The sequence below is a fragment of the Apodemus sylvaticus genome, chromosome 10 (genome assembly GCF_947179515.1).
Source record: "Apodemus sylvaticus chromosome 10, mApoSyl1.1, whole genome shotgun sequence".
Classification (NCBI taxonomy): domain Eukaryota; kingdom Metazoa; phylum Chordata; class Mammalia; order Rodentia; family Muridae; genus Apodemus; species Apodemus sylvaticus.
Genome location: NC_067481.1, coordinates 67709996 through 67722078, shown reverse-complemented (window position 1 = coordinate 67722078; position 12083 = coordinate 67709996). Strand labels below are relative to the sequence as shown.

The window sequence follows — 12083 nt, the reverse complement described above, 5'->3', positions numbered from 1 at the left end:
ATCATGCATTCAGTGGGTACCTTCTATATGAAGGCTTGTGAATGAATAAATCATAATTTTACAAAAAAAATTGTTTTTCTGGAAGTCCTGCCTGGCTTTCTCTTCCTAGGAATGTTGAGACTATACAGAAAGATACTGGTTGAGGTCCACCAGTAATTCTAAACATAAGAAGTCACCTATGCCAAGTGAGTTCAAAAGGTTGAACTTATTATGATGTCTGTTAGGTCATCAAGAGCCCTACAACCCCAGTCATGGCAGAGGGAAGAGGATGGTATTCTCTGGAAGACAGAGCAATGTCAGAGCATGTAGGGCACCTCCAAACCTGATCACCCAAGGCTGAGGATCCTTGACCTTCTACCACAAACTGTCAGCACTTTATCCTATATCTCAGGACTGAAAAACATCTGCTAATCTTGAGTAACCTTTATATTATTTTGTCTATGGTGGACATGTACAGGATCAGCCTGCTGCTGTTTGCAGATATTGGAAAATACAGTTCCCTCCCTTCCTGACTTCAAAAAGGACTTGATAAGTCAACACTAGTGCTTTGTTCCAATGCAGATGGCATGTCTATTAGCTGACTTTAATACAACTACAACATTCTGTTGACTTATTAGAGACCATGTAAGCTTGTGTGTTACCAGAGATTATATCAGATGAGGGTGCCTTAAAGGATTAGCTTGTTAAGGTGGCTAAAATGGGAAGATGTTTATGCAAAGACATGGATATTTGAGGACACAATCAAATCGTCAGCTGGAGAGTATTTCACGGATTCCCTTTTATCAGTATTCATCAGCATACACCTCTGTGATCATAGAATTGTAGACAAAGCCAAAAGCACCCTTAGGAGAGAAGTCAGCTGGCCCAGAAGTCTCCACATTTTGGGGGTTGAAGCTCTGCTTTTAGATGGAGTCTTGGGGAGAAGCCTACTGTGTCTAAGATTAAAAGCAAGACTGTCTTGGTAGGCATGAGCGTCAGAAGGTGGGCCTTTGTCTTCTGTTCCTTCTCCTAACGAAGCATGGTGACCTCTGACCAACATAGCTTGGTGACCCAGCCTGTGTCTGGAACATATTGTGAAGGATTATTGATCTGACAGGTGTCTTTGGTAAGTCAATAACTATGTACGTGTAAAGGTTAAGACAGATGAAAAAAAGAGCTCATGACCTTCAAAGACAGGGTAAGAAGTTATGTAATTATCCCTAAAACTCCCTTTCTGGCACTTTTTTCTCTGCCATGGTTCACAATAAAACATACATAAAAAAGTCAATCAAAAGACCCATTTAATCCTTGAGACAAAGGATGAAGCAGGGCAGTAACAGGATTAATACTTTCAAGGAAGTCAGGAACAGAGAGTTCTGTTTCTTCACTTCTCCACATGTTCTAAACATGCCACCTGTGGTCATTTGTATACACAAATGTATGAATGCTTAGCCCATGAGAGTGGCACAATTAGGAGATGTGGCCTCCTTAGAGGAAATGTGTCACTGTGAGGGTTGGCTTTGAGGTCTTTATGCTCAAGCTCCACCCAGTGTGGGAAGAAATCATCCTCCTGACAGCCTTCAGAAGACTAGTTGTTTCCCGGATGCCTTAGGATCAAGATCCAGAATTCTTGGCTCCTCCAATACTATGTCTGCCTGTACACTGCCAGGATTCTCACCGTGATGATAATGGACTGAACCCCTGAACCTGTAAGCCAGCTTCAACTAAATGTTGTCCTTATACAAGTTGCCTTGATCATGGTGTCTCTTTATATCAATAAAACCTTAACTAAAACACAACCCTGCACCAAGCACTGTTTGTAGACCCTGTGGGGCTGTGGTCTCTGCCTTTAAGGAGCTCAGAACCTTAGATAGCAAATAAATACAGAAATAGAGGACCAAGAAGCTAATGCTCCACTTGGAAGCATACATTGGAGGCACTGAAGATAAGCATCTTGGTCTCTGAGAGACCTCCTCCCTCGTGTGAAAAATAAAGCTTCCTGTCCCAATACAGACTCCTACACAGGACAGGAGATGAATAAACAGGAAGGTAGGTGGTTGGAAGCCAAGCTGGAGAGTCACCTTACCTTCTCCATTTCTCTCTAGCCACACTAGTTTGAAAGAAGCCAACCCACTAAGTTTTCTCATTCCCAATCTGTAAGTGTTAATAGAAGGACCTGCTTCTTGATGTACTTACAAGGTTTAAATGTGATCATCGAAGCAATGGCCCCATGGGAATGCCTGCTACTTTGTTTGGTTCAGGCTGATTCATGCAAAAATGCAATGGCTGGTGTTATCAATTTAATAAAAGTCAGTCTCCCCTGAGATCTGACTGTTCATCTGTCTTGGCAGAGCCGTAGAGAACAAATTTCCCACCTCTTCCCCATGACAACCCTCCCAAGAGTCAAGCACATCCTTTCGCCTACCCTCTTAGTCTTCCATTATGTTTCAGGCTAATCCTCTCTGCTCTTGCCAACCCTTCCTAATAGAAGGAGAATTCAAACCATACAGTCCTATGACTGCTCTCCGCACAGAGCTGTCATCTGAGATATTTCTTTGACAATTTGGGGGAAACTTGACATGCTCAACCTGTGTCATTCAGAGTATAAAGTACAAGGGTTTTTTTTTATTTGGTCTGATCTTACCTCCTCTTGATGTCAAGGGGCTGGGAAGGAAGGGCCTTTCCTCGTGAACTGGTGCCAGCTTAATAAGCCTTCATCTTGATGCTGAACCTGAACATTTCAGAATGTCCCCTCTCCTTTCTGCTGGGTGTGATGCCAGCTCAGACAGGATGGTGAGGGCTGAACAGCAGGTGGGTGACCCTTTTTAAGGATCTCAGCAAAAAGGAAACTACACTTTGAAGGCAAATCCTGTCAGCCTGAAAGTGCTGTGCTGTGGGCTGGGGAGACAGCTTAGTCAGTGAAACGTTTGCCTCACAAATTTAAGAATCTGAGTTCAATCCCCAAATTTTACACTAGAAAGTCAGGTAGCATTGTGACTAGAATCATAAAACCTGCTACACTCACAGCCTGATCCTCACCAAGGGCTGTCGCTCGGGCCCTGGGTATGGACGAAGGGCAGAGGGATCATATACAGGCTCCACATAAATCAGTAACTAAGATATATATGCACAGCAGTCAGAGATGGTTATGTCCAGGAGAAACCCAACAGTCATGCTTACAGGCCACTGATAAAGGCTGCTCTGGCCAGACATTTTTTCTGGGATGCTAACTGTATAGGAGGGGCTTTGGTCCTCTTTGACTGGGGTAATGGATCCACCCTCCTAAATCTAAAGTCCCATGTTCCCCATGAGCTGGCAATGTGACATGTTGGTAAAGACGTCAAACTGTATGGTTAGTGAGTTCACAGAGGACTCTGAATGAGGTCCAAGGAGAAACCTGGGTGAATCCTTTCAGTGGCTTATGCAAATGAGCTACTGGACAGACTGTCCAGTTGTCTCTCAGACCACACGTGGGATTAAGCTGGATGACATATACAAAACATTAAAATGAATGTCCGGCTTGAGGGGGGACTATGAAAGACTTAAAATATGCCTTAGGATAACTCTTGATTGCTTGCTTAATTTTTATGTTTCTACAGCAGTAACCCTACACTCCCAAAAGGTAGATAGGATAATGTTAGGTCATATACACGTACCACCATCATTTTATTAGTCTTATGAGCTGTGCTTCTGGACTGTGCTTCAGTCTACTGCTGACCCAAGGCTAAGAGATGGCAGAGTAAGCTGAGCTCCCAGACCAGATTAGAATGTGATTCCTCAAATGCTACCACCTCCCCACCACCCCATTCTGTGACTTCACTGACCCCTTCTCCCAGAAACAGAGACATCCAACCAGAGAGCACGTTAGCTTTATTCAATGTTTGTTGTCAAGGTTTAAATGCCATTTTCTAATGGCATTTAAAGGGTAAAAGTTTATGACAGAAGTGTCTAAAATATAACAAGCAAAACCCTGCATTTTCTTTCTTTCCCACCACTGGTCTTGGGGCCCAAACCAATCTCAAGCAAGGATGGAGTTGCACCTTCCCCATATTCTGTTATTCTGGCCTTGTCATAATTTGTTACTTCTGATAAGTATCAGTTACTTCTGATAATTATCTTCATGTTTTAAATTTACTTAACCTTGAGTCTTGACTCCTTGGCATTAATATTTTGGCAAAATCGGGATCTCCTGCTCCCTTCCTAGAGCTGTGGATTGACTCGTCCTTCTGGAAGCTCTTCTATAAGCACCTTCATGTACACCAAGTAGTCCACCTCTCCTTTAGATTATGAAGCATCCTCAAGCCTCCACTTCCTTAGCCTCGGCCTCTGCCCCGGGATATAGATAAGAGGCAGAACATTCTTTTCATGTTGCTTGTTCATTGATCATGCATGGGGCAGCCACTGCAATACAGAGGTAGATTCTGAAGAAGCACACAGAAGCAAGGCAATCTGACTGCCTCGGGAGTACCTTCTTCCCAGAGTCCCACATGGCTCAGGCTGCAGTAGACCTCTATATAGCCAAGGCTGGTCTTTAATTCTTGATCCTCCTACATCTACCTTCTGAATAATGGGATTACAGGCATATGTCACCAAGTCACTTTAATAACAGTCACTCTTCAAAGAGAAGTACCTGGTGCCAGGACTCAGGGGACAGTTAGAGGGGTAGTAGACCTAACTTTGGGTGACAAGTACTTGAAAAAGCAAACACCTGTAGCTTTTGTCATTCTTTTTCAACAACAGTGGTGTTTAGAACAATGGAATCTGCCATTAGGGATACATTATCAAATATGCAGCATGGCTTGAAGAAAATCATGACAATGAAGTTTAATAGCTAAAACTTTTAAAGAGTCGTAATTAACAACATGGTATCCTTAAACACATTATTAGATAATGGTATGAGTAAAATAGATAAAGAAAATGTACAACTTACCAAATAGTACCCTCATGGGTTTTTAATAAAATAGAAAAGGAAATTGGAAAATGATTTAATTAAGCCTATTTAGTAGACAGTACCGAGGGAAGAGAGTTAGCTGGATCTCACAGTTTCCTAACAGGCGAAGAGCGAATGCCTTCATTTCCCTTCTTAATCAAGACCACATTTCTCTATTGATCAAGTCTATGCTCCTGCACTGTAGAGAAATCAAGTCTAGTAACTATGAGTCTCTTTTGTGATTAGGATGTCCTAGGGGTCAATGTTACCATTCCCAGCATGCAATCTTGCATTGGAGGGGCCACATCAGCCCTTGAATGTACATTGACCCCCAAGTGACTTCCTGGTTTTGGTTCTTGTGGTGACTATTCACAAAAGGAATGATTTATCTGTTCGTTTCCTGGGTTCTGAGTGTGGGGTTGGAGAGACCCATCAGCTTGATTATGTGTGACCCAGGATTGGCTCTACTAACATTGTCTTCAGACTTGCTGGTGACAAAGCTGAGCTGCGCTTCTGTTTGAACAAATCACCATTCCACTTGGCCTTCATTATGCTGGGGAGGGAAAGTCAGTGGGGATGCCCGGGAGCTTGTTACAGATTGCAAGTGACAGGATCTGACTGTGGGAGATAATTTTCATTTCATTCTCGCAATTGCTATTTTGCGAACAAGATGTTCTTTTTAAAAGTCTCTGAAGAGTAGGGGAAATCTCCCAACTGTGTGCTGGTTTTTAACCAGTGGTAAGACGGCTGTACCCTTACATGGTATATCACCACCAAATTCAGGTTGGATAGCAGAGCCAAACCCTGACTTTACCTTTAAGAACAGCTGGCTGGTACCATTGCACAAGCCAGGTACCTCTGTGTCACTTGGAACTGTGGCTTTGATACAAGTTAATCTCAACTGATTAAAATCACTCACTGGCAGCTGTTGCCTGCTGGTCAGGTTTCCCCTGGCTAATTGGCACACATGCTTGAGGGACAGTCTCTAGCTTTATTCATTCTCACAGCAAGAAAGGATTGAGCATCTGCCCTGGGCTGGGCGTGTATAGAGATGCTAGGTGCTAGGACCCATTAGTTAACCAAATGGAAATTGAAACTGTTCCCACCTTCAAAATGGTTGGCATGTCAATGGGAAGAGAGAGGGCAGAAAGAACAATGAGGAAAGATGCTCTCAGTGGTGTCAGGTACTCCATAGAAGCAGTAGGCACAACACTGGAATGAGCCAGACTGAGTGTTGGAGGAAACCCAACTGGGGTTCTCTCACAGTCAGGGCCCAAAGCAAGGCTTCAGGAAGTATCAAGCGCTAGGTGCCAATCCCGGAAACACAGTGGGGATGTTCAGTAAAGAAGAGAAGGGAGGCACTGGGGCATATTCTCAGGAAGTCCCACCCCTCGCTTCATCTGTGGATATCAGTATGGAACAGTCCACCACCTTAGGCACCAGCAGACGCTACTGTACTGGCATCCACTAAATCTACAGCTGTCACTGGCATAGAGAGATCCATGGGCATGTGAGCCCACCATGCCTGGCCTCCTCTGCGTGCAGGTGGGGTGGCAGGTGTTTGCAGTTAGTGCATAGCATGGAATAGCAGTGTGTAATGGGGAGCGGCAATAAAGAAGGCCAACAGTGTCTGCTGTGGGGCAGGAACTGGCTCTTCAGAAGAGGGGACAGAGTGGATTCTCTGAAGAGATGTTAATGCTAGCTAGCATTCTAACCATGGAAAAGGGTCAAGAATAGAAATGGCATTCCTAGACAGGAAGTAAGGACAAAGGCTGAATGAGACTGAACTGAGACTGAACCTGTCTATAAAATAGAGTTCAAAGGACTCGCAGACTGTCAAAGGCACTGGTGGAAATGGGAGGTCTTGGGATCATTAAGTTTATTCTTTCGGGAATTGTTATAGACAAGCCCTGCAGTCCTACGGTAGAGCCAGGTCCTGTGTGCATCCCTTCACTGCCAACTGTGGGTTTCCCTGCTGTAGGCATACTTCCTCAGCTCTTTCTTCTAGTCTGTTCCTGTTATGTCAGTGGGCACTTTTCCTAAGCCATGGAACCAAACACATACGTGTTTCGGCAATCCTGCTCAACATCCTGTAGCATGGTACTAATTATAGTGGATAAAATAAATAAATAAGTTAGCACAAGCTGTGTGTGACCCTGCTTGCACCTGTCTGACCTCATCTCCTACCAGAAATCTTTCTCACTACGCCTTCCAGTCACACCAGCCCCATTTGCTGTTTCTAGAACATCCCAAGCAGCCTCCTACCCCCTAGGCCTTTGCTCAGTGTGCCTCACCTATGTATCCCATAATTCACATATGGGACTCTACTTCTGCCAATGACACCCCACAAGCAGGTCATCTGGACTCTCTCCCCATCCACAAACCCACTTTATCTCTCTTCATAGATACATGGCTACTACAGATCACACACAGCTACACAGCATTGTGTGGTATGTTTTCTTGCCTACAGTATGATTTCCCCTACTAGAATGTAAGGTCCACAAGGAAGGGAGGGAGCTTATCCACTTGACGTTCTCAAAATAGTGTGTTTGGTGGTGACGTTTTGGAGGGAGAAAGGAGTGAATTATTTAACCAAAAACCTTAGCTCTGATCCCTTCCTCGTAACTAACTCAGTGAGCAGCTTTGTGGGAACTGACCCTCCCAGGTCAAACCCTCAGTCTTGGTTTCTGTGTGTGGCAAACAGACAAGTAAGCTTCACCTTATAAAGGAGTAGAATGAGGCCACAGATATGAAAGTACTGTTCATTGTTGAATTTGTTATATAAATGCAAGGCTTTCTTTTAAGTTCAAGGCTTCCTGACTTTGAGTGAGTTTTGCTGAATTGGAAAGAAATTCCATTGGGAATCAAGACTCGTTCATGGATGTCAGAGGTGGCCAGGCCTCCTCTGGGGGAACAGGTCCAGTTCGCTGTACATGAAAGAACACAGTGAGAGGTGAAGGCCCCCATCAGAAGCAAGCCCCTTTTACAGACTGGCTGGTGACCTTGGGAAACTAGCAGGCACTTGTTCCCAGCACACTTCAGATGCTTCCTCTCTCCAAAGGTGAAGCAGGATGGTGACCAAGGACAACCTTCCTTCAAGATTTTTTCCCTTTGTTTCTTATACCTTGTCATCTTAAGAGTCTTAAGGAGAGGAGAGGTGGTAGGGAGGGACTGGGAGGAAAGGAAGGAGGAGAAACTTCAGTCAAGGTACAGTAGTATATGAGAGGAGAGAGAGAGAGAGAGAGGGGAGAGAGAGAGAGAGAGAGAGAGAGAGAGAGAGAGAGAGAGAGAGAGAGAGAGAGAGAGAATGAGAATGAATCTGGACCATTGAGATAACTCAGAAGAAAAAAGATTTGTCACACTAGCCCAGAATCCTAATCCTAGTTCAATCACCAGAAGCTATATAGATGTGGAAGGAGAGAATAATAATCTCTACACAGTTTATTCTGATCTACACACACACACACACACACACACACATACACACACACATATATACACACACACACAATGAATGGCACATGCAGCTAGCACACAAATTTTGCACATAATATTCTCCAGACAATTGGGCAGTTGCACATATAAACTCATAGTGATTGTGATAGGATACACAACTCCTGCACAATTTTAAGCCAGACAAAACCCCAATGTGAAGATGAGAGGAAGGCACAAATTCCTATCCTAGCCAAGAAGTTATTGGCACTTCATAGGGGCTAGGAGAGTTGGGGTGCCCTTGAAGAAAATCTGGTAGGTTGATCATGCTTCAGAAGTTGGCCCCACACCCAAGTATAGTACAAATTGAACACAGTGGATTAAAACATAAAAAGGTGGACACAAAGTTTCTGGGTAGGGAAGAGTTGATACAGAAGGAGCTGTGGGAGGGTTCAGTATGATGAAATAAACTGTATGGAATTCTAAAAGAAATAATAGCAATTTTTTAAATCCCAGCCATTCATTGATTGACATTTTGGTGACATGGTGTATACTTCATTCTTTCCTCAGCCTTCAGGCTCCATTATATAAACAAATGAACAAAGACTCTTGGTCCAAAGTAGTGTAAGCAGCCTTCCTACATTCTAGATTTGCCATCTTGGCCTCTACACCAACTTTGTGTAAGAAAATCTATGAGAAGGGAACTCAAAGGTGACAAGACACTGCGGTCTACATTCAGTCTGCTCTGTCCTGCGGAGCAGGAGAGAAAGCCTCATGAGTCTGCACTGTGGTGACAGAGACTGCCCAGGAACATGTTTTGACTCTCCCCTTTCCTCCTTCCATAGGGCTTCATGGACATTGACTTAAATAAGTTCAAGGAAAGTGGAGCCAATGTGACAGGTTTCCAACTGGTGAACTACACAGACACCATCCCAGCCAGAATCATGCAGCAATGGAGGACAAGTGATGCTCGAGACCACACCAGGGTGGACTGGAAGAGGCCAAAGGTGTGAAAACGGATACCCCACCCAAACCCCCTTTTGTCTTCCTTAACCATCTCCTGAAGAGTGGAGCATGTTAGCCTTCAGAAAGGAATTAGATCTTCTAATAAGCAAAAGGCAACATCAGCATGAGGGTCAGGCATCCCAATATAACAGAGATTGGCAGCCCAGGACTTGTACCATTGATGCACATTCACCAAATATTCCCAAAGTCTTATTCCATTATACTTAGCATTTGACATCTGATTTATAGTACAAGAAGGCCACATGAACTCCAGCCATGATGTCAGCATTCCACCCAGCATCTGATAGGTGATTTTTGTCAGTGGGACAAAATACCAGAGCAAATCTGTCTCAGTGGAAGAAAGATCTATTTTGGCTCATGGTTTCACCATGTGGCCAGCTGGCTCCATTGCTTTTCGGGCTATGGCAAGGCAAGAGCATCGTGATGGAAAGATACAATGGAGGGAAAGGGCTCTTTTCAAGGCATCCAGGAAGTGGGAATTCTGGAAAGATCCAGGGATAAGCTCTAGCCTGCAAAAGCACATACTCAGTGACCTACTTCCTCCAAGGAAACCCCTGCCTCTGATCTCCACCACTTCCCAACGATGTCATTGGGGTATGAGTTCATTGGTGGGTTAATCTCTTGAATGTGTGAACAGATTATGTCAGTGTCCTAATGATACAGTTGCCATCCAAACCTCATCTCTGGAGACCATGCCTTCACCATGAGGGGTTTTCTTTGGTGAGGGAGAAGATATTCCAGGCTCAAACCATAACACAGTGGGATAGGAGGAGGGTAAGCACAGCTGCTATTCTTAAGAACTCTTCTCCTGAGACTGAGGGATGGCTCCGTTAGTAAAGTGCTCACTGCACCTGGCTGGATCCCCAACAGCCATATCGAAATCCAGGTACAGCACACACCTGTAACCAAGCACGGGGAAGGCAGTGGAGGAGGGTCCCTGGAGCCTGCTGGTGAGCCAGTCTAGCCAAATTGTTGAGCTCCAGGTTCAGAAAAAAAAAATCCCTGTCTCAAAATTAAAGTGAAGAAAGACAGAAAAGGATTCCTTATGTCTACCTCTGACCTCAACACACAAACATACACAAGCACACATGAACATATATACACACAGACACAGACACATATACAGAATCCTTCTCTGTAGTCACTAGCAGATCTTTCACTTACCCGCCATTAGCCCCATGTGAGAAAACTGCCTTTAGCTGCTTACAAGGGAAGCTAGAAAATTCAGTTTCTATTCTAAGTAGGGCCACCATCTTTCTTTTCACTCCAGTGGCACTAGGGGTAGAAATTAATACCTCATGTATGCTGAACAAGAGCCACAGTTCCCAACCCACTGTCACCATCTTACCCAGTACAAGAAAAATGTCCCTCTCTTTGTAGATGGAGCCTCTGTGAATAGAGGACCGGGTGACACTTGCTCCCCACATCCATATCCCCAGAAGATCATCAGAGAAACCTGCCAGGAGATAGATGCTCAGCTGCTCTCCTCCTGGCTCTGCGATCAGTTTCTCACGGCTCCATCTTACAGCCAACCCCTGTTTTGTTTGATATTTGGTAATGTTTGTAGATGTGGGGAGCAGTCTATTGTCCTTCAGTGTCAGACGACAGCATGGCAGTGGCTATATGCAACACTGTTGTAAAAAATTCAAAGGCCAAGTCTGGTGGCCTCAGACTTGGAACCATTGGTGAATCCTTGTCCCATGTTTCTAGGCTACTCAGTCTATTTGAGAATTGCAGGCTAGATTGCCGAGGCACTCTTCATCCCACCAGTGATCAAACTGATTTAACTCTTTCTTCAACACTCGTCACAGTATCTGATTAAACAAAAATGCTTTAAAACAAAGATTGACTCTGATGGGAGCTAACAGATTAATTTATGACTGCCCAAGCAATCTCCAAGTGTAATGTATTTTTTTCTGAGAAAATCAAAACAGGCTTTCAAAAAAACAAAAAAACAAAACAAAAGAGTTTGCTTGTAATGGCAACCTTAAAAAGTGGACTCAGGAGGAATAGGAGTTCAGTGTCATCCTGGTCTACACGGGATATTCCAAACTAGCCTGTCTCAAAAATATAAATTAGAAGGGACTGAAGACGTAACTCAGTCATTAAAGTGCTTGCTGCATAAGCATAAAGATCTGTATTTGGATTCCCAGTCCCTACAAAGAAAGCTAGGCATGGTAGCATGTATCTGTAATCTAAACCCTGGGGAATCAGAGACAGGAGGATCTGTTGGGTTCACTGGCCACTGGCTCTAGCCAGTTTGTGAGCTCCAGGTTCACTCAAAGACTCTGTCTCAACAATACCAAAAGGAGCAATTGAAGACCTCCATCCTATACACACACATACACACACACACACATGCGAGCACAAATAACAAACTATAAAAATAACAACCCAGAAAATCAACTAAGAACTGGAAAAATAAACTCATCCTATAGCTGTGTCATGTGACCTTAAGATAACATACTAGGTAGTAAGACCAGTTTTGTCTCATTCATATCTTACTGCTCTTTGATCAAGCGAGAAAAACCCTTAAGCATTATCATTAATCCACAAGAGGGAATGTTTATAGAATATGCAATTTACCATGAAGTAAAGCTGCACACAGAGATAATTAAGAGCTTGCTCATCCTGGAATAGTATTTCCTTTACTGTTAGAAGAGGTGTTCTCCTAAGCTCCCAGTTGTTGACTCTCTTACAGAGGGAGCTAACTGAT

General features: G+C 43.9%; 1 protein-coding gene across 4 annotated transcripts in view; it reads left to right on the top strand.

Annotated features, from left to right (window-relative positions):
• The window catches only part of Gria1 (glutamate ionotropic receptor AMPA type subunit 1), a 319911-nt gene that overhangs the window by 186879 nt on the left and 120949 nt on the right, over positions 1-12083 (top strand). For all 4 annotated transcript variants that reach the window (XM_052195298.1, XM_052195297.1, XM_052195295.1 and 1 more), the window contains one exon: positions 9187-9348. In XM_052195298.1, the coding sequence (XP_052051258.1) occupies positions 9187-9348 (162 nt within the window). The remainder of the gene's footprint in view (positions 1-9186; positions 9349-12083) is intronic.